Consider the following 22679-nt stretch of genomic DNA (forward strand, 5'->3'; position numbering starts at 1 on the left):
AGGAGGAGCCAAGAAAGATGAGAACCAAATCTCAACTGCAGAAGAAAAAAAGTTGGCAAGGGTAACAGGGCAGTTGTGGTGGTTCCACCAGCCATAACTAAAAGAAATGGATGTTGGGGTTTCCTAGGAAGCAGAGAACAATTTGTTTCCCAGAAATATCAAATCAGATTCACACTAACCTATAGCAACACATGAGTCTGTATCTTGTAGTGCTACTATAGGATCAGTGCCAAGTGGGCATAGCTTGTGATGCGGGTCCTACTCATGTGAATGTTGCTTGCCTGACCCAATGTTTTTCCAGCATATAGCAATGTCTGCTAGTTGGAACCAGATGAATACAAATCTGCATGCACGTACATGTGCACCTGTCCACTTGCTTTGCAACTAAAACACAGCTAAGCAGTATTTAAGAAAGCCAATATTTCTTTCATTTTCTGTCATTATAGAACCTTTGATCTAGCTTTTAGGAGAAACCATTACAGAACTACTAAAATTTAAGTAGGTTGTGCTTCTGCTTCTAAAATAAGTGTTAGGAAAATATATGAAAAAATTTTTTGTCTTCTGCTTGAGGGAAGGAAAGGCCTAACATTTTATTTACATTTCTACAGTTTAAATTGCCTTCTTCATCCTGACAAGCAAGTGTGAGGCTGTGGTAACTTGAGGCCTTATTACTGCTGTGTCTGACATTTAGGGAACGAAAACTGGGCTAAAATAGTTATTTATGGATTGTTTGTTTTTCATTGCTGTTGCTGTCTTCCTTACATTATTGAAAATGCTCTTTATTAGCTATTGTATTTTTTAAGCATACAGCGGGTGGCAATAGATAGCTTTGTTGTGTGCATCATAAGTTAACATTGCTCTGCTTTCATAAATAATGTATCAGCTTTCTGTCTGTCCTATTTTAAGCATGACATGAGCTAATAAATAGGATTGATCCAGTTAATACTGTTGGGAAGATTATTCCAACTTCAAGCCCTCAAAACAATGAACTGTAAGCTACATTAACCAATATTACTTGTGTGAAAATGTTGCTTATGATAGAGATCACTGTGTTATTGGTTATTGGGTAGATAACTAATGTGCAGTCATAATTTGCAAGATTGTATTCTCAGGTGCCTTATTAATCAAACCAATTATTTAAATGTCATGTCTATATAATATTTCAGTGAAAATGCAATGGATCGTTTCCTTGTAGCTCCCATCTACATTATGAGTTCTGGAGGTTGTGCACACGACCATGAGAGGGCAGGCGGAAGGCAGGGATGAATCTACTTATCCCCCACCCCCCAAAAAATAATCTACCTCTCCCTGCCCCTTCGGCACCACATAACACTGGATGCCAGGGGAAAAAGTCCTGGCCTCCAGGAATCACAGTGCATTGGGGGATTCCCCCATGAGCCAGGTGCCCGACCATACACACGACCCCTGATCTGGGGTAAAGGGGGTAATCGTGCCCTTTAACTCAGGTAAGAGTCTGGGTAAATAACTCAGGCTTGTGGTGGAGGCATCACTGGGATTGGCCTCGATCCCAGTGGTGCACATGTGCACCAAACCTGGGTAGGGCTGCTTGTGTGCACAGTAGGGATGTGCATGAACAGTTTGTGTACTCCCCGGGGCAGCTCCTGCCCTGCCGCTCCCCCCCACTGGTGCTCAGGTTTTCAAGAGATTTGCAGGGCTGCAGGGCTGCTTCCTGTAGCCCCGTTCAGAGTGCCAGGGCCAACATGAAACAGCGCTGCAGCCTTTCACGTCTCTTGAAAATCCGAGTGCCAGCAGAGGGAAAGCGGTGGGGCAGGGCGAGGCGGGGGGGACCAGGTAAGGAGCTCTTTACCTGCTTTTTTAAAGGCACCCCCCACCTGCCAGTCAAGCTGGCTTGAGGCAGTTTGGCGCTTCCTTTTGGAAGCACTGAACTAGCTTGTGCATATCCCTACTGCACAGCTTCCTGGTCTGACCTTTAAGCTGAAAGAAGAATAGCAGTAAAATTGCACTATGGAAACCAAGCAGTGCAACATCACATAAATTTAGCAAGCCAATATTACTGTATTATACTTGGATATCATGAGCCACCATAGGTGCAGTGGCTGAGAGCATGGCATTTGCCAAGAAGTTCACCATGCAGCCAAATAGCCCTTCAAACAACTCACTTCCATGTGCTTTGCATGATGTGGTCTTTGAAGGAGACCCCATACAGTTGGGAAATATGTAGCCATCAAAATAGATTATATGACAATTTAAATGTGGAAACAGATTATGGTTTCTGAATGTTTGAGTACTCTGCATGTAAAGCAGCAGTCCATTCTCAAATTGGTTCACTGAAGTTTGTTTTATTTTCCTCCATCAGGCTGTTCTCTCTCATAGTGCTGTGGCAGATTGTGCAGTTGTTGGCCAGGAGGATTCCTTAAAGGGCCATGTCCCACTAGCATTGTGCGTCCTAAGAGAGGGTGAGACACCATCTGTTTCCTGAGCCTAAATCCAACCCTGTTTCATTGGTGATGTGAAGTTATCTGCTCATTTTTCAGATTTATATTCTGACTCGTGCCTATTGGGCAGTTAAAAACTTGCAACAGTGAACATAAACAAAATAATTACATGCTTATATTCCTTATCAGGAGTGAACAGTGAAGACAAACAACTTTTGGAAGAAATTATTGAGCGAGTTAGAGAAAATATTGGCCCTGTGGCAGCATTCCGGAAAGCAGTATTTGTGAAACAGATACCAAAAACACGTTCTGGCAAGATACCACGATCAGCTCTTTCTTCCCTTGTGAACAGCAAACCCTACAAGGTGAATGGAAGTGTCCCCGTCCCCCCCCGCCACCACTACAATGATATGTAGTGTATACAGGTGGCCCTCCGCAGACTCCATTTCTGCGGTTTGTGTATCTGTTGGGTATTAGAGACCCAGTTTCATTATCTGCAGGTAGAAAAATAGGCAAAATTCACCTATCTGCGGTCTTGAGTGACTGGAAATGACCCAGATATTACTACCAATGTCATTTCTGACCACCATTTTCCAGCAGAGAGACATTTTGTGACTTAATTTTTTTTATTTTGGCAACTATTTGACTTTTTTCAGGGTTTGGGGGACATTGCTGGGGAATAAGGTACTGTCCTTATTCTGCTGGGGAATAAGGTACAATTCCCATTGACTCAAGGTTTCATTATTCACGGTTTCCGTATTTGCCTCTGTAGGTGAGAATGGAAACCCCACAAATAATGAGGGCCACCTGTATTACAAAGACGCTTTATCTATTTATGCTATACAGTGCCATTTGTGACTTCATAAACTAAAATATGATGCATACTATCTGCATCCAAACTAAATATGATGCATAGTATCTGTGATGTATGGAGTAACTTCCATACATCCTGTATAAAACACACTTGCCCTTATCTACTGTGTGTTGACTTCAGCAGCACTATGAATTACCACCCCATATCAGGCATATAGGTTTACCCCATATCAGGCATATAGCCAAACAACCCTTTAGGCCTTCTCCCCCACCACCAGGTATCTCATTCCTGTACTAAGGAATCATTTTGTATAACAATCCAGTGATGAAGCTACTAACTACTTCATGTGTTAAATAATAGGCTCTGATAGTATTGTTTTATTTTTCTTATTTTATATGGGTTTTTAACAAGACTAAGCAAAGAAGGCTTAACTTAATTTACTATGGGTAACAGTTAAAAACTGACTGTGTATTGATTCTTGATCTTGCTTATTTCATCAGATAAGTCCAACTATTGAGGACCCTACTGTGTTCAAACATGTAGAAGATGTCCTGAAGACCAAGTTAAAGTAACTGTTAAAAACAACTAATCCCTGGAATACTTATTACATCTAGTTATGTCGGGAATATCATGCAGGTCTAGTTTTAATAGTATTAATGTTTGATTTTAAATGATTTTAATGTTTTAATCATTTTTCATTTTTTAAAAATTTGTATTGTTTTTGTTGTACACTACCCAGAGATGCAGATTTTGGGTAGTATACAAATATGTTAAATAAATAAATAGGTAAATAGATAAATAAATAAAAACTTGAAACTCATTTTATTTCTGTAAAACTGCTGAGGAGTTTTCTACCACAGTGGGCAAGCAAATAAATGATAGTGGATTGGTGAAGTAATTTTTTAAATGATTGATATTCATATAGATTTATTTTTGTAAATGAGTGGGGTGATGGTAACTTATGTGCTGTTCCAAACCTGCTCCAAATACAAAGCAGAGAATGGTGGCATAGAGCAGATCCACCCAGATTAAGCAATTTTATATCACCTCAGTTTCAATGCAAGAGTTAATGTACTTAAATCTCTTCCATGGAAGTGATTATACATCTTATACAAAAAAATTAATTTTGTTTTATACAATTTTTGTTTACTTGTTGAAAACTTTGTTACTGTCATTTTTATGGCTTTGAAAAGAACACTAAAATTTTCTTTAATTTTCAGATTATATATGACAGATGTCTTTATGCATGATGGCATTAGGTTTCTACCTTTCAGAAATCTAAGTAATGCTAATAAAGTTAATACATACCTGCAATCATGCAGCACAAATGCTGGGTTTGGCTCGTTGTTCCAACATCTCAAACCTGACTTAGAGTGCAGTTAGGTTCTTTAGTAAAGTGACAAACCTCCAGTTCTCAGGATCTAGCCTAGTATTGATGTGCAGTAGGTGATTGTCCTACTCAGCACAGAAAACATTATAGGAAATAGCAGGACCAGTTATGACAATAGGTAGATTAGCCATCTGCCTAGATTAGGGGTATCAAACTGTAGCCCCCTGTTTAAGTTGGCCTACAGTTCTCATCATCCTTGGCTATTGGGAACTGTGACTGGGGTGATGGGAGTTGTAGGCCAACAGCAGATGAAGCGCCACAGTTTGACACCACTGGCCTAGACTCTCAAAGGATCCCTGAAATCTCTAGGGGGAAAGAATTGACTCAGCGTAGGCAAACTCTCTTGGAAAGAAATGTTTATAATAGTATGCTACAGAAGACTTCCTTGATGGTGGATTATTACAGGGTCTTGGCTTGGACCTGACAGTACACTCCCCTTTTTTGATTCACCACCTCTACAAGAAGTGCTTGGCATGGATTGACTTGTGTCTGAGAAGAAACAGTCCAGGAATAGGACAATGGAGAACACTGGTGTCAGGAATAACCCAGGAAACCAAAAGAGAGGGAAAGAAGCATGGCAAATTCACTTTATTCCTTTGAGAGTCTAACAAAATCTACTTCCTCTCCCTGATTTTGTTTACTCCCTTCCCTGTTCCCTTCTCTGGTTCCTCAGAACCAAGCCTGCTTATTTATCCACTCCAATCTGCTTTTTCTCTGCCAACCAATCCCAGTCATGCTCTCTAAGTCTACCTGTTTATGTGTCTACCAATGCCCATTTGTGTTCTCCATCTGGGTTTGTCTCTGGGTGGCCTCCCCTTTTACCACCCTTTACTCATTTTCCTTCCCCCCACACTTTAGTGCACACATTCAACTAGGTAGTATAGTATATTCACCACTCCGAAACAGTTATAAGTGCCCAGACATGTGCAGGTTTTGTGAAACGTGGGAATGCCATGAGTGGTTTATAGTGTCTAGTGAGAATAAGTTAGAGTAGCAGTTAGCTGAAATGTAAAACTGTGGAGTGTAACTACTTAATAAATTTGAATTAATAGTTCACAGTAGCCTTAAATCTATGCTATTTCATGAGGTAGTTAAGAGGCAATTGTAGTCATTCCTATATTGGTGGGAGAATTAAGGTTTAAAAGAATAATAAACATTTATATAATGCTAGCTGGCACGGCCGTCCCTGCTTTCCCTCCTGCCTGCCACCTTCCCCTGTCTGCCGCCGCTTTCCCTCCCTCCCAGTCGCCGCCTCTCCCCCCCAGCCTCCCCCTTCTCCCCTCCCCACCTCTCCGCTACTGCTGCCGCTTTCTCTCCCCTTCCGGCAGCTCTCTCGCGAACTCTTGCAAGAGCTGCCACACACGGGATTAGCCACAGGTATGTCTGAGTATATATATATATATATATATATATATATATATATATATATATATGTGTGTGTGTGTGTGTGTGTGTGTGTTTTGAGGAATTAACTCACTGACTAACCCTTACAGTAACTTTGTAAAATAGGCCAGTATCTAATATATATTGGTGGAAATGGTGGTGTTGGATTGGCACTCTGTGGGAATATTACTTCACCTAAGGACATTTTACTGCATTTGTGGCAGTAATTTTACAGCATTTGTGGTGGGCTGGTGGCAGTCGTCATTTAATCTGGTGGTGACTGCACAGACTATTGCTGGCTGAGGTTAAGTGGATCATAGCTTCACTTAACCTTGGCTAAACGCCAAGTTAAACTCTTGGGCTTGGCGCAGGGGCAGTACTAGGATCGGGCTTGATCCCAGCACTGAGCTGCCCTAGCCTGGGCTATGCTGTGCCTATGATCAGCCTCAATATATTGTCTTTTTCAGTCTAGTGGGATATCAGTTCTTTTTAACACTTCATATTATAGTGCTGAACTAAGCTATTCATGATGGTCAATTTGGTATTTAATATTTTCTAACTTATGCCTAAACAGAATTTTTGCCATTCAGTTTTTTTGGAAGTGCCAGATATCAATTACACCAGGGCACTTCATAGTTAAGTATTTCCAGATGAGACATGTTGTGGTGCAGCACTGGACCATATTTTCGATAGATCTTTTGCCTCTTCACTATGTTTCTAACTCTACAATTGGTTACCTAGTAGAAAACACCTACCTAGAATCACTTGGTATCTATTTACGTCCAGTTCAGCTTGAACAGTATTTAACAGCAGCTTAGCTTGCATTAAAAAGAACCTTCATTCTTAATAGATGTGGTGGGAAAGGGTGGCATTTGCTTCAAACAGCATTTTATAATAAAAAGACCGAAAAATCAATGTGAGGAAAAATAACATTGCTAGTTTCTACCACTTCTTGTTTCAGCTGTATGCTAGTGTGAAAGGCAAACAGGACATTTTAAGACACACTAGAGCAGGCATCCCCAAACTGCGGCCCTCCAGATGTTGCTGAACTACAACTCCCAGCATCCCTAGACACAATTTTTTGTGGCTGGGTATGCTGGAAGTTGTAGTTCAGCAACATCTGGAGGGCCACAGTTTGGGGATGCCTGCACTAGAGCAATTATTCCAAAATTGATTTCTTAGCTGTGCCACAGGTGAAGCCCCACAGCATAGTCATATACATATAAATCCAGGGATCAAAGTGTCTTGGTGGTCACATAAGTCCTTGAAGGCCATTTTTAAGTAATTAGGCACTAGAGGAATTCTGTATGTTTACATTCTATAAAGCAGCACATTCAATGCTCCACCTTGTGGTAAACTGCATTATTGTCTTTTAGAGCTCATTCTAGTTGCTTGTTAAACAAGAGCGTTAATCATGAACTCATCCATGAAGCAATGTAAGCCACAAAAAGTTTCACTTGAAGCTATGACACACGCAGCTCCATAACACGCTGAACACATAAACAGCACTGATTTTCTTTTATTGACAGCGGGAGGGAAAAATCTGTCACCATTTGGTTAACTGAAATCTGTTAAAAATATGCAGTAAAACAGATGTACATGCAGATGTTTGCAGATCAACCTGCTGAAAGTTAGTAACCAAAAGACAGGTCTCAAGCTAAGATCAGGCAGTGGCAGATTAGCAAATAGTAGGTAAATGACATTAATAAATAGGTCTTACTTTGAAACTTCCCATATAAACAAAGAATAAACATCAATAACACCACCAAATAAAGCCACAGTAGATAATAGTTTCTCCTCTAAACTTTTATACAATATTTTAACTGTTCTTTATTTCAGTTATTTCCTCTGATAAAGCTGACTTCAATGAAGTCTTAGCAAGGCCATCTTGGATAAAAGCATAACATTAGACAAGCAGTTGTCTAATGCCCTGTTATAATGAAGAAATGGAGGGCACTTTTATACAGCTGAAAACTTGATCAGAATCCCCCCCCCGTTGTTTTTATATTACTCCGATGTTGGCTGGCATGTGAAGAATTTGGACGGAAAACTGCAATTCCTAGAAAGCTAGATTCTTTTTGGTCCTTAAGTAGCCATGAGGAGAATGTCTTTGTTAATTTCCTGTAATTGTTTTTGACTCTTGCAAACAGTTTTTGTTCATATTGATTTTTAAAAGGAGAGCCATCACAGTGCTTTTCTACAAGTATATATATCAATTCTGTTTTGCCTTAGTAGGTCCATTTTTTGGCTGCAGTTCCATGTTTAAATCTTTCTATTATAAATCATCAGAGGCAGGTGTTGAGCTTTAAATATTGACAGATTTCTTTAAAAAGTAGGAACCTGTTGAAGCATCTAATAACTCTGCTAAACATATCCAGTTGACTGCTACAATTCAAAACTGTAAAAATGGTGGAATGGAAAGATACAAACTATTATTGACACTGTATTGTCAAATGTTTGCACTAAGACCCCATGTACCATAGATTTAATTTTTTTAAAAAAATCATATTTATATCCATTTACATGAGACTTACACATATTAAAAGAAATACACAGTAAATACATATATTCTAGTATATTACAATACAACAGATGGAAACAAGTTTAAAAATGAGTGTCTTCTTTTGATAACAATTATTTCTACACTTCAGCCAAATTTATGGTGAAAGATAACATTGGGGTTTGTTTTTTAAAATGAGTTAGTAATTATTCTTATTGAACTAATCAATGGTGCAGACTGTCCACTACAATTGCTGCATATCCTTCAGTCATTTCATTGGGGTTTGTGTCCAAATCCTGTATAAGCACCATTGAAATAAATGAGATTTGCAGGATGGTAGTACTTGACAGATTGCACCTTAAATCGTAATATGTAAAAAGTTCACCCCTAGTCTGAGAAACGTTTATTTATGTTTTCTTCCCTATTACCCTGTTGAATAAAAAGCTTCTTTTCATAAGATGGTGGTAGTGCACTTCAGGTAAAATAGAAGAAAGAGGTGGCATCTAGAGGTGAGAAAAATAGTATATATCACCAACAAGCTTTTTAACATTGTTAATGTACATAGGCTCATTTCATAATAGTGGAATGGCTTCCAGTGAAGCTGGCAGGAGATTAGGGTGGGCAGTGAGACTGTTGGGAGACTGGATGGAATGCACAGTGGCTGAATTCTGCCTTTTGTGCCTCAGAGCACTTAAACAAGGCACTGTCTCTGGCTGTTCATCTGGCAAACCTGTACCACATAAACCCCATATATACCTTGCAAATGTAGATCTACAGAGACGCTCTAAATAAGGGCTGTAGAACTTCACCCCTCCAGCTGTTGTTGGACTGCAACTCCCATCATCCCTGACTATTGGCTGCTGTGGCTGATGGGAGATGTAGTCCAACAGCTGGAGGGGCTGAAGTTGTTTAACCCTGCTCTAAATAATGTCAGGACATGTTGCTGTTCTTCATGATTGCTATTTTTTTGAAGCCTGTTCTTCAAAATATAAAACACTTAAGTGTTGATACATCAGATATTCCAGTGGGGGTGGGGAGATAATGAGTAGTTGGAAGAATGTAAAATGTGAGATTTGCTAGGAAGCAATTTCATTTTATTTTAATTAATAATGTTATGTGATTTTGTGATTTTACAGGGCATTTAAAAATATTCAGGTAGCATTTCCCCCTCTAGAATAATAACTGTCAATGTTGAATAAATTCTATATTAATTTATTGTATATAGAATAGATATAGCTATATAGCTGCTTGGAGCTGTGCGGTCCACCACTTGTTCTCTGGACCCTTGCCCGACTTGGCTGCTTCAACCTAGCAGGGAGATTATTCAAGGAGGCCTGGTGAATATCATAAATGCATCGCTGAGGGAGGGTAAGGTGCCTCCATGCTTGAAGGAGGCGATAGTTAGACCGTTCCTTAAGAAGCCTTCCCTAGATCTCTCAGCGATGGATAGTTATAGGCCAATCTCTAATCTCCCTTGGTTGGGCAAGGTGATCGAGAGGGTGGTGGCCGACCAGCTCCAGGCGGTTTTGGAGGAAACTGATTATCTAGACCCATTTCAAACTGGCTTTAGAGTGGGCTATGGGGTTGAGACAGCATTGGTCGGCCTGATGGATGACCTATACCAGGGAATCGACACAGGGAGTGTGACTCTGTTGGTTTTCTTGGATCTCTCGGCGGCGTTCGATACCATCGACCATGGTATCCTTCTGGGTCGCCTGGCGGAGTTGGGGATAGGAGGCACTGCTCTGCAGTAGTTCCGCTCCTATCCCTCGGGCAGATCCCAGATGGTGGAGCTTGGTGACAGTTGCTCTTCTCAACGAGAGCTGTTATATGGAGTCCCTCAGGGCTCCATTCTGTCACCAATGCTTTTCAATATCTACATGAAACCCCTGGGTGAGGTCATCAGGAGATTTGGTGCTAGGTGTTATCAGTATGCTGATGACACCCAAATCTACTTCTTTCATTCACCTGCTTCATCAGGAAATTGCATTCATTACCTAAATACCTGCCTACAGGCAGTAATGGGCTGGATGAGGAATAACGGAATGCATGCAAGACAGAGGTGCTCATTGTAGGGGCTCAGAATCTGAGGGATGAGTTAGATCTCTCTGTGCTGGATGGTGTTACACTCCCCCGGAAGGAGCAGGTACGCAGCTTGGGGGTACTCCTGGATCCAGGCCTCACTCTGGTATCTCAGGTGGAGGCTGTGGCCAGGAGTGCTTTTTATCAGCTTAGGCTGATTCGACAGCTGTGTCCATTCCTAGAGGAGGATGACCTCAGAACAGTGGTGCACCAGCTGGTAACCTCCAGGCTTGACTACTGTAATGCGCTCTATGTGGGGCTGCCTTTGTACATAGTTCAGAAACTTCAGTTAGTTCAAAATGCGGCAGCAAGGCTGGTCTCTGGGGCAACCCGGAGAGACCATATTATGCCTGTTTTGAACAGCTGCACTAGCTGCCGATACGTTTCCGAGCAAAATACAAAGTGCTGGTTATTACCTTTAAAGCCCTGAACGGCTTAGGTCCAGGTTACCTTAGAGAGCACCTTCTTCGGTCTGATCCCCACTGCATGCTAAGATCATCTGAGGAGGTCCGGCTGCAGTTGCCACCAGCTCGTCTGGTGGCGACCCAGAGGCGGGCCTTCTCTGTAGCTGATCCTGGACTGTGGAATGTGCTCCCTGCAGACATCCGTAATTTGAATTCTTTATTGGAATTTAGGAGAGCCCTAAAGACCTACCTGTTCGGCCTGGCCTTCCAGTGCTCTTAAATTGTTTTAAAGGGTCTTTGATGTTTGTGAACTGCCCTGAGCTATTTTGTAAGAGCGGTCTAAAAATCGAACAAATAAATAAATGCTGGAAATCTTGAGATTTGATGGTTGGTGAATTATATGTTTGATGCTTGCAGGCATTGGTTTTTTACTTTTTGAACTTGCAGAGTAATTTGAAACACTCCAGGGGCAGTATACACTCCGTACCCTTGGCATGTCAAAAATTACCTATGTAACTTTGTTGCGTACCATTTTACTCCCTTTTTTTCTTCCTGACTTTTGTTTAGTGTGTTTGCTTTGGAAGGAAGGAAAAGTAATGATTTCAATTAGCTTACATTCAGTGTCTCAAAAAAGTGATAATGGCCAGCTGTGGTCAAGGAACAGAAGTAATATCAGCTGTTACCTAAGAGGAAAGTATTTAGAACAGAGTATTTATTTTGTTACATCCCACCTTCTTTTGGCACTGGGGTTAAGATTACTGGGGCTCTGAGGCTAGGAAAAACAACAGTTTTGAGAAGCAGGGAAGGGAAGCTTTGGCTAGGTTAGAAGCTTCTTTTCAAAAGCTCCCCTGTCAGGAGTGAGGAATTGGGTTTGGAGAAGGCATGTTCCACAAAAGGGGAATTTCCCCATGCAGTTTAAAAGATCCTATCCATGTGGGTGGTGACTGTGGTGACTATCCATGTGGGTGGGACTGATCCACACAACTCTATAATTCCCTCCAGTACTTACCTCCTTTATTCTACCAAAGACAACCACAGGGCTCTGTGGTCTCCAGGAGTCGACACCGACTTTACGGTGTTGACATTTTCCCTTTACTTAAAATTAAGCAACACAGGCTCTGATGCCACAAAGATAAAAGCAGCAGTAGTGCAGGTAAAAGAGGACTCCTTCTCAAGCCCAATGCCCCAGTTCTCTGTTTCCTCCTTGAGGAATAGAATTGTGCTTGAAGCACCAGCATTCTCTAAGAGGACCTGGATATTTTTCACAAGCATGACAATCTTTCAATATTTCCATTTCTTAATACTCACATTAGTTCAGTTCAGCACTCTTTTCCATGCTAGCCTTGTCAGCACGAATATGTGCGAACTGTAGAACTGTCTAACCGCTGCAGCCGTGCTGAAGCAACTGTAAATTAACAACAAAAACACGTCTGAAATAGAGGGTGAAAACACCCATGGAGAGGAAATTAATAATATTTTCTCTCTTTAACTGCAACTTCAAAAAGTAGCCTTTTTGTTGGTTATCTATCTGACCAAGTTCCTTAAGATTATAGATTTTCTCCACTGTAACCTTGATTTCTTAAAAAAAAAACACCCACACACAACACCCTTGTGGCTGACATGATGCACAGCCTACCGTCTCTGTAGCAGTCTGGCCTGGGGCTCCTGCGGTTTGGTAAGTCACCCTGACACTGTTCTGAATGAGTGGTTGCGCAAGCAGCACTACTGCCGTTTCCCCCATTCACCACAATGGGGAAAACTGCAGTAGCACTGCTTGCACAGCTTCTTGTTCAAAACAGCATTGGGGCTGCTTATTAGTCCACAGTAGCCCTTGGGCAAGATCATTATGAAGATGGTAGGCTGCTTATCATGTCAGTGTATGAATAGTATTTAATCATTACTAAGGACAATCAACATTCATATTTATAGTCTTAACTAAGAACACGGATTGGTTGATACAGACCCAGATCACTCCACTATGTGTGAAGAGATTGAGAGTGCAGCTCTCCTTGCTGCTGAACTGGTGTTCCTGTGCCAATTCAGATGCCACCAGATGTCCTCAGAAGGGAGTAATGGTCAGATACAAATGTAAGCATCTAAAATCCAATGTGTGCATATTCAGATTATCTAGTCAATATCTCAGATAAAATCCAGAAATCCCAGACTCCATACGTTGTTCAACTATCACAGTTTAGCAAGGTATAATACTACAACTGTAATCATTTTTTTACCAAAACTAACAGAAAAACAAGAAGTAAAAAAGTAAACAGCTTCTGAAATGTGGAAAGTTCCAAGTATCATCTGGTTGAATTTAACCTGAATCTTACTGGAATTGTGTACCTTACGATCTTCAGAATGTGTTGCATCCTTTGACTGTCCATTGAAACAGTGATTAAAATACTAGAACCTAGCTTCAGTATGCAGTGCTGCAGCTACAACAGCATATACCTGGCAGAATTCTTCTGATCTCTCCATAAGAATTTTAATTTAAGGCTTGTAACTTTTACCAGCTGCCTCAGCTCCAAGCAATTCAGGAGGCCTATAGGCTTCTGTGCTAGTGGATTCTGGGCCAGTAGATGAGACCAGGAGGTGAAATGATACCATACATACAAGAAATGATACAGTACTGCCTATGGCAGCTGCAGCAGTAGAGCTGGCATTGGGTTTCTATGTGAAGTCATCAACTGCATCTTGACATCAAGACCCTACCACCTTATCCTGCGTGCTGTGGCTATCTACCAAGTTGTAGTCATTCTTGCTTGGGGTCTTTAAGAACTGTTTGGATACTGCATCCAAATCGGAAACCAAAGGCAGTTTCCAAGCTGGACATAGCTTTAAGAGGAGTGGAGAAGCCACCACCCCATCAATCTAATAAAATTATTTTATTTATTTATATACACACACACACACACACACACACACAATATTGCAGTCAGCCTGGCAATACTCTGTTTTCTCTATGAATATCAATGCTAGGCACATAATAAAAAAATGTAGAGGCTAATACTTTGAAGCACAGTATCAAAACCTAACATTTGCCTTTTTATTTTTCCTACACCCTAATAAGGTTTGCTCCCTATACATAGTGCTATTGCCACTTTTCCTAATTTGCTCTATTTCAGATACTGGTTATGGAGTGTAAATATTTTACACTGAAAAAGAAACCAGCAGCTAAGTCAGTGTTGAATGTTGTCTTTCTCAGAAAAATTGATCACACAAACATATTCAGGCTTGAGAACGAGTGTCAACCCCATACCATCAGTTGCCATTTTCCGTGACTGTCCTGATGTTGTAGTTAACCTGAATCCAGCTGGCAGTGTTTCAGAAGAACCAGGCATCATGCTGATTCCATGGACTTCACGTGGAGGAAACTGTCGTCGCCAGGAAGAACCGCGTCTATAATTCTTGTCATCACTCTGTCAACACAGAATTATTTGAATTCTTAAAATGAATAGCTTAAAAAAAAAAATCCTGGTAATTGCCCATTCCTCAACTGTTATCACTAATAAGGTTGATTTCTACTAGTTACAAATATGTTTTCCAGAGATTATTATTTTAAAACATAGAAAGCTTTACCTTATAGTTGGCTGTATGGCTTATCATCTCTCCTTCTAGCCTAGTAAGGTACTCTGTATGGGCACATGCTACCGTATGTTAACACGTGACCAGCTTGCAGTCAAGGAAGTGGGTCAGACAGCCTGCAAGTAATGTGTGTAGAATTATGTGTATATGAAGCTACCTTATATAATGTCAGACCATAGGTCCATCTAGCCGAGCATCGTATCATCTGATGGCTACTGCTCTCTTAAGTTCTTGGGCAAGGAATGGTCTTGTCATCTGATACCCTTTTCTCTGGAGATTCCAGGGATTGGATGTAGGATATGCACGCAAACATGTTCTCTACCATTGATGTGAGTTATGGCCCATCTCCTACTATCTCATGTGTATAAGATGCCACCAAACAGGATGCGAAAAGGATCTTCAAGTCATCCATGGATATGGTCCACACTGGGCCTAAAAGGTTGAACAATGTGGGATGGAGGGTTGGGGAAGTCCTATGTTACTTATCTTTAATTTACATACTCTAATATTTCTGGTTTTATCTGCAACATTTTTAAAAAATCATGGAGGATGACATGTCTAGATATGCCTATCTTTAAATGTGGTAAATAGGCTTAAGAGGAAAGAAAAACACATGAAAGTGACTAGTACATTTTATTTAAAAGCTGCATTCTGTTAAAGTACATATTTATTTTACCACTGCCTTAGATTGATGGTGATCTTAGATTGATGCTAACTGGCCCTATCCAGCCCCAGCACAGTACCTCCAGTGACTGTTGCTGCTGTATATCTTGTGTTCCTTTTTAGATTGTGATTGTTTTAGGACAGGGAGCCATCTTATTTATTTATTTATTATTTCTTTGTGTAAACCGCCCTGAGCTATTTTTGGAAGGGTGGTATAGAAATTGAATGAATGAATAAATAAATAAATAAATAAAGACTGTGTAAACAAATCATCATCATCATCTTGACAGTATACATGTGACTGTGATGTGATGTGTTAGCAGATACGAAGCTAGAATTACACAACACAGGCAGAATCTCCAATTCCAGTCAAATCACAGACATTTCTACCAAAGCATAGAAGGAGAAACTGAAAGAAACAGAAACACCAAATAAAGAAGAAACAGTGCAATTCTGGAGGAAACTATGGGACAATCCAATAGATTATAATAAAAAAGCAGGCTGGGTGAAAGAGGTTGAAAAATGTAACCAACAAATGCGAGATCTAATAATAACACCAGAATTAATAAGTGAAAGAGCAAAGAAAATTAAAAATTGGATTGCACCAGGCGACAATGAACTGCATGGCTTTTGGCTTAAACACCTAACAAACCTCCATAAACAACTATCAAAACAGTTCAATCACATTTTGCAAGGAGGTAATATTGGCTAACAATTGGGAAAACTAATCATGAAAGACACAGCAAAAGGTGCAGTTCCAAGTAATTATAGACCATAACCTGCCTGCCAACCATGTTCAAATTATTAACTGGAATAATAGCAGATGAAGTAACGCAACACTTGTTAACTAACCTGATCCTTTTGGAAGGGCAGTATAAAAGTTTGAATAATAATAAATAACTTAATAAGCAGCTTCCAATTGAACAGAAAGGAAATTGCCCGAACACCAGAGGCACAAAAGACCAGCTGCTGATTGACAAAATGATTTTAGAAAATTGCAAGAGAAGAAAAACAAATCTAAGTGTTGCATGGATTGACTACAAGAAGGCCTTCGACTCATTGCCTCACACATGGATACTAAAATGTTTAGAAACAACTGGTGTCAGCAAAAACATTCAGATATTTATTTAAAAAGCAATGAGCACGTGGAGTACACAGTTAACAATCAATGGCCAGACACCTGGACAGGTTACCATTAGAAGAGGTATTTTCCAAGGGGACTCACTATCTCCTCTGTTGTTTGTAATCGCCATGATTCCACTTTCACAAATACTAAACAGAACAGGCCTCGGATACCAAACATCTAAAACATCAAGTAAAATCAACCATCTGCTGTACATGGATGATCTGAAGATGTATGGAAAGCAGGGTGGATTTGATTTAAATCAAACTGATTTAAATCACGATTTAAATCACTAGCAGGGTGGATAAAAATAAAAAAAATCCGATTTAAATCAAAAAAATCCAATTTTTTTGATTTAAATCGGATTTTTGATTTAAATCGGATTTTTTTTTATTTAAATCGGATTTTTTTTATTTTTATCCACCCTGCTAGTGATTTAAATCGTGATTTAAATCGTGATTTAAATCAGTTTGATTTAAATCAAATCCACCCTTATGGAAAGTCCCAGTCAGAAATCGAACCACTGCTAAACACTGTCCGTATATTCAGTAGTGATATAGCAATGGAGTTTGGACTAGACAAGTGTGCTGCATTAATAATGAACAGAGGAAAAATAAGAAAAACAAGGAATAGAACTGCCCAATGGAAGCAACATCAAGAACCTGGAAGAGAAAAAACATTACAAATACTTGGGCATTCTCCAGGCTGATAACATTGCACACACTGAAGTTAAAAGAAAAATTGGAAGTGAATACATCAGGAGAGATAGAAAAATCCTAAAGCCCAAACTCAATGGCGGGAAAAACATACAAGCCATAAACACCTGGGCTAGACCTGTTATCAGATACACTGCAGGAATAATAGACTGGACCCAGGCAGAGTTAGAGACGCTAGATCGTAAGACCAGGAAAATAAAGACCATCAATCATGCTCTGCACCCCCGTAGTGATGTAGATAGGCTATACCTCCCTCACAGCTCAGGTGGAAGAGTAATGCTGCAAGTCCATCAAACAGTAGAGGAGGAGAAAAGAGGCCTTGAAGAATATATCAAGGACAGTGAAGAAGATGCACTTCAAATGGTCAATAATGAGAAACTATTCAACACCAATGAAACAAAGCAGGCCTACAAGAAAGAACAAGTCAAGAACCGAGCAGAAAAATGGAAAAATAAGCCACTGCATGGTCAATATTTGCACAATATAAATGGAAAATCAGACATCACCAAGACCTGGCAATGGCTTAAGAATGGCAACGTGAAGAAAGAAACAGGGTTTAATACTGGCTGCACAAGAACAGGCACTAAGAACAAATGCAATAAGAGCAAAAGTAGAAAAACCAACAACAAACAGCAAGTGCCACCTTTGTAAAGAAGCAGATGAAACAGTGGCCCACCTAATCAGCTGTTGTAAAAAGATCGCACAGACTGACTACAAATAAAGGCATGACAAGGTAGCAGGTATGGTACACTGGACTGGAACATCTGCAAAAAATACAAGCTACCTGTAGCCAAACATTGGTGGGACCATAAAATTGAAAAAGATGTAGAAAATGAAGATGCAAAAATATTATGGGACTTCTGACTACAAACAGACAAACATCTGCCACACAATACACCAGATATAACTGTAGTCGAGAAGAAAGAAAAACAAGTCAAAATAATTGACATAGCAATACCAGGGGATAGCAGAACAGAAGAAAAAGAAATAGAAAAAAATCAGAAAATACAAAGATCTACAAATTGAAATTGAAAAGCTGTGGCAGAAAAAGACCAAAATAATCCCAGTGGTAATTGGTGCCCTAGGTGCAATTCCAAAACAACTTGAACAGCACCTCAACACCATAGGGGCCACAAAAATCACCACCAGCCAATTATAAAAAGCAACTTTACTGGGAACAGCCTATATTCTGCGATGATATCTATAATAACAGCAACAACATTGATAATAAAATTCAGCCATCCCAGGTCCTTGGGAAGGACTCGATGTCTGGATAAAACAAACCAGTCAATAACACCTGTCTGACTGTGTAAACAACAACAATAATAATCTTGACAGTATACATGTGACAAAAATGAAATTGTAGGAAAACCTGGGGTTCATGTAGATAATCTGCTGGTGATTGTTCAGGTGGTGAGCAACGAGGAATCTGTGGTCAAGGTAAGTTTGAGCAGCCTTCGCCACCTCCCTCCACCAAGCCCTTCTCACTGATTGTGAGAAAGGGCTCAATGTATACTATGTCAACAAGATCACTTTCAAAGAACTCCAACATTTTATAGAGGCAAGACTTGCCCTTGTAGAAGCCGTGCTGGTTCTTCAGCAAGTCCTGTTCTTCTATATGTTTAACAATTTTATGCTTAAGTATGCTTCCATCAATCTACCAGGGACAGAGGTTAAGCTAACCAGCCTGTATTTTCCTGGATCCCCCCCGAATCCCTTTTTGGAAATCAGAGTTACATTAGCTACTCTCCAGTCCTCTAGTAAAAAGCCTGAATGTAGGTACAGGTAACATAGTTTTGCTAGGAGATCAGCAATTTCACATTTGAGTTCCTTCAGAATTATTGGATGGATTCCATCTGGCCCTGGTGATTTGTTGATTTTTAGTTTTCATGTCAGTTTAGAACATCCTCTCTTGTCACATCAAATTGGCCCAGTTCTTCAGCCTCCAAGCCTGAAAAGCTCAGTTCTGGAATGGGTACACGGTCAGTATCCTCCGCCGTGAAGACAGATGCAAAGAACTTGTCAGGAGGTATAAAAGAATGGATTTCCTGTAAGGCAGTGCTAGAACAGAAAGTGCAAGTCACTACTGCTGCAATCAGAGAAAAACTGCTAACAGGTGAATCTAAGCAGGGGTTATGTAACAGGTCATGTAAGTGAAACATGACTGAATGTGATTGGCTAGGGCCAGTATAGATACAGACCCTATGTAAGAGTCCTTTGTCCACTCTGTGATTCACATCACACTGTGTACCTGCAGCAGCAGCAATCTATGTTCCTGCTTTGCATGTATCTGACTTTATGTGTATCTGGACCGGCCTTGGACTTTACATCTTGTGAGTGTCCTTCAACTCAATACAATTTGGCTGTGATTTTACTTGCGTCTCTGGGTGTTCTCACTAAGGCCTTGCTGAGGGCTAGCAACTTTGCTCTTCAACTACTGAGCAGTTCCAACAGAACTCATTCAGCTTCTCTACAATCTCCTTATTCTCTAATAATCCCTTCCTCACCTTCATCATCTAAGGGTCCAACTGCCTCCCTGGCAGGTTTTCTGCTTCTGATATATTTAAATAAGTTTTTGTTATTCCCCTTGACACTTTTTGCTATATATTTCTTAAACTCTCTTTTTGCATCCCTTATTGTCTCTTTGCATTTGTTTTGCCAGGGTTTATGTTCCTTTCTGTTCTCTTCATTTAGGCAGGACTTGCATTTTCTGAAGGAAATCTTCCCTTTTTTAGCTTCCCTGACTCTACTTGTTAGCAACCCTGGCATCCTCCTGAACTTGGTGGTACTTTTCCTTCTCCTTGGTATACATTCCAACTGAGCGTCTATTGTTGTGGTTTCAAATAACCGTCCAGAGATGTGAGTTTTGGGTGGTGTAAAAATATGTTAAATAAGTTCCATGTTTTATGGAGTGATTTGACTCTCCTGACTTTTCCTTTCAGCTTCCTTTTTACCAGTCCCCTCATTTTTGAGAAGTTTACTCTTCTGAAGTCCAACATATCTGTGTTGGACTTCCTTGGCAGTGCTTCACTAGCATATAAGCTGAAGTGGATCATGCTATGGTCACTATCTTCTTTATATATTTTTCTCTTAGGCATACCCTTTGCTAATTCCATGTGTGGCAGCTCTTGTGAGAGCTCAAGCAGCTGCCAGACAGGGACAGGTAGAGGGGAAGAAAATGGCATTGGCAGCTGGCCAGCTGGTGGGCAAAGAGGGCAGGTGGGCGGGGAAAGCACTGGGGGGTAGTGGTGGCCAGTGGGCAAAAAGGGAGGCGGGCAGGATGAAAACTGCAGCTGCAGCGGGAGGGCAGGGGAAATAGTGGCCCGCAGGCAAGAAGGGAAACGTGGGGGACGGGGGACGGTGGCGGAATCATGCAGGAAAAGCAGAATCAGAAGAAGACAAAGATGGGGGGGGCACAGAGGTGGCGAACTAGAGGTGCAGACACACTGTGCCCAGTTCAGCTAGTTCCCTAATAGTTCGATAACTCTGACATCTCATACTAGGTCCTGGGCACCACTCAGGATTAAGTCCAAGGTTGCCTTCTCTTTGGTTGGTACCATGACCAACTGTGCTAAGGCACAGTCCTTTAGCACATCTAGAAGTCTTCTCTGTCATACCGGCACATTAATTTTCCCTGTCTATGTGAGGGTAATGGAAGTCCTCCATTATTACAGTTCTGTCTCTCTTTGATGGCTCTCTGATTTGCTTCTCCAACTCCAGGTCACTCTCAACGTTTTGATCCAGAGGGTGATAGCACATCACTAGTAACACATTTCCTTTCATACCTCATATTGTCACTCATAATGATTCTGTGGAGGACTCTGGTCCTCCTGGGTTTACTAGCTTGCTGGATTCTATCTCTGGAATCTATCCTCTTTAACATACAGTGCTACTCCAGCCCCAATCCACCCCTCCCTGTCCTTTCTGTAGAGTTTGTACCCAGGAATAACAGTGTTCCACTGATTCTCACCATTCCACCAGGTTTCTGTGATGCTCACTATATCTATGTTTTCAAATAGTCTCAAACAGAGTAATACAAAATGCTGTCAGAAGAGGCAAACAGAAAAAAAGATTGCATCCACAGCTTCCTATGCTAGAAAAGGAAGTGGTAAAACTCAAACAAGCCCAAAAGCAGGTTTCAGCCAAAAAGGGTACTGTGGAGGTTTATTTGAGTAGAGCTCTTGAGAAAATAGAAAACTATAAAATGGAACATCGGGTTGCTTACCTGTAACTTGGGTTCTTCTTGTGGTCATCTGTGCTCTTACATGAATGGGCTTTGTGCCTGTGCAGAGGCACAAGCTAATTTCCTTCCTAATAGATGGTAGCCCCTCCCCCTTCTGGTGACATCATGGCCTCCTTCCTTCAGTCTTTGAGTTCGATGACCTGGAGAACTAAGAAGTGAGGTTGGGTGGGTATGTAAGAGCACAGATGAGCACTAGAAGAACCCAAGTTACAGGCAAACAACCTAATGTTCTTCGGCATGGTCTCTGTGCTTTACATGAATGGGTGAATAGCAAGCTGAACCCATGCCCAGAGCTTACCTGGAGATGGGAGTTCAGGCGAAGAGTGATTGTAGGACTGCCATGCCAAAAGCTGCATCTCTGCGGAAGCGCACATCTAGCACATAGTGCTGAATGAAGGAGATGCCCAGGTTGCTGCTTGGCAGATGACGTCAATCAGAACTGCTCTGTCGAATGCTGTGGAAGTCAACACTGCTCTAGTGGAGTGAGTAAGTCTTTCTTGGTAAGTTGATATCATAAGGTTATAGTCTTGACTATCCACCTGGATATGGATAGAACAGAAGCTTGGCCAAACTTGTTGGGGTCCAAATGTGTAACCAAGAGAGACTGGGTAGAGGTGTGGTGAACATAAAAGGTGAGAGCCCGGGGCACGTTGAGCGCATGCCTTTGTGTATCATCTACAGGATTGGGGAGGAAGACTGGTAAGGTAAGTGGTTGAGATTGATGAAAAGAGGAAATGACCTTGGGTAAGAAGGCAGTGTCTGGACGGAGCACCACCTTGTCTCTGTGGAAAATCAGATGAGGGTCCAGTCACAGGGCTCGTAGTTTGATCACCCATCTGGCAGACGTTATAGCCACTTTGCAGGAGAGGAGGTCCAGAAAGATTGTCTGCATGTGTTTGAAGGGATGTCTTATGAGACAGGTAAGTACTAGAGAAAGATCCCAGGGTGGAGACATGATGTGGGTGTCAGGGTAGAGGTGGGCTAAACCCTTGAGGAAATTGTTGATTACAGGGTCCTTGAAGAAGGATGTGGAGGAGGGCAGGGAGTGTGCAACTATAGCTGCCAGGTGGACCCTTAGAGAGGAGAGCTTGAGGCCTGCTTCTTCTAAGGAAAGGAGGTAAGTACAAATGTGTTCAGCAGAGACCTCTTTGGGGTCTATGTACTTGGATTCAAGAAAGGTAAGGAAGCATTTGGTATGACTTTAAAGTTACAGGTTTCTTGGTGGCGGAGAGAAGTCATTGCAAGGACTGTGGAAAGCGGGTTATATCTTCCATGCAGTGAGGTAGAGTTTGGGCAGGTCTGGTGTAGAAGCTGACCTGCCTGTTGGGTGAGTAAATGAGGAATCAGAGGCAGGCGATAGTG

The 22679-nt window shown here is 41.1% G+C and overlaps 2 protein-coding genes across 24 annotated transcripts in view; one reads left to right on the plus strand and one right to left on the minus strand.

The window, feature by feature from the left end:
• The window catches only part of ACSS3 (acyl-CoA synthetase short chain family member 3), a 120125-nt gene extending 115566 nt beyond the window's left edge, over positions 1 to 4559 (plus strand). For all 3 annotated transcript variants that reach the window (XM_053255059.1, XM_053255060.1, XM_053255061.1), the window contains 3 exons: positions 2339 to 2438; positions 2607 to 2782; positions 3732 to 4559. In XM_053255059.1, the coding sequence (XP_053111034.1) occupies positions 2339 to 2438; positions 2607 to 2782; positions 3732 to 3803 (348 nt within the window). In that variant the 3' untranslated portion in view covers positions 3804 to 4559. The remainder of the gene's footprint in view (positions 1 to 2338; positions 2439 to 2606; positions 2783 to 3731) is intronic.
• Positions 4560 to 7507: 2948 nt separating this feature from the next.
• Positions 7508 to 22679, minus strand: part of PPFIA2 (PTPRF interacting protein alpha 2) — a 461781-nt gene continuing 446609 nt past the window's right edge. For 19 of the 21 annotated variants that reach the window (XM_053251926.1, XM_053251924.1, XM_053251925.1 and 16 more), the window contains 3 exons: positions 14247 to 14406; positions 12299 to 12395; positions 7508 to 9007 (listed from right to left, as the gene is read on the minus strand). In XM_053251926.1, coding sequence (XP_053107901.1) covers positions 12337 to 12395; positions 14247 to 14406 — 219 coding nt within the window. In that variant the 3' untranslated portion in view covers positions 7508 to 9007; positions 12299 to 12336. The other 2 variants (XR_008307767.1, XM_053251923.1) reach the window with 2 other exon arrangements.

The sequence above is a fragment of the Hemicordylus capensis genome, chromosome 5 (assembly GCF_027244095.1).
Source record: "Hemicordylus capensis ecotype Gifberg chromosome 5, rHemCap1.1.pri, whole genome shotgun sequence".
Taxonomy (NCBI): Eukaryota; Metazoa; Chordata; class Lepidosauria; order Squamata; family Cordylidae; genus Hemicordylus; species Hemicordylus capensis.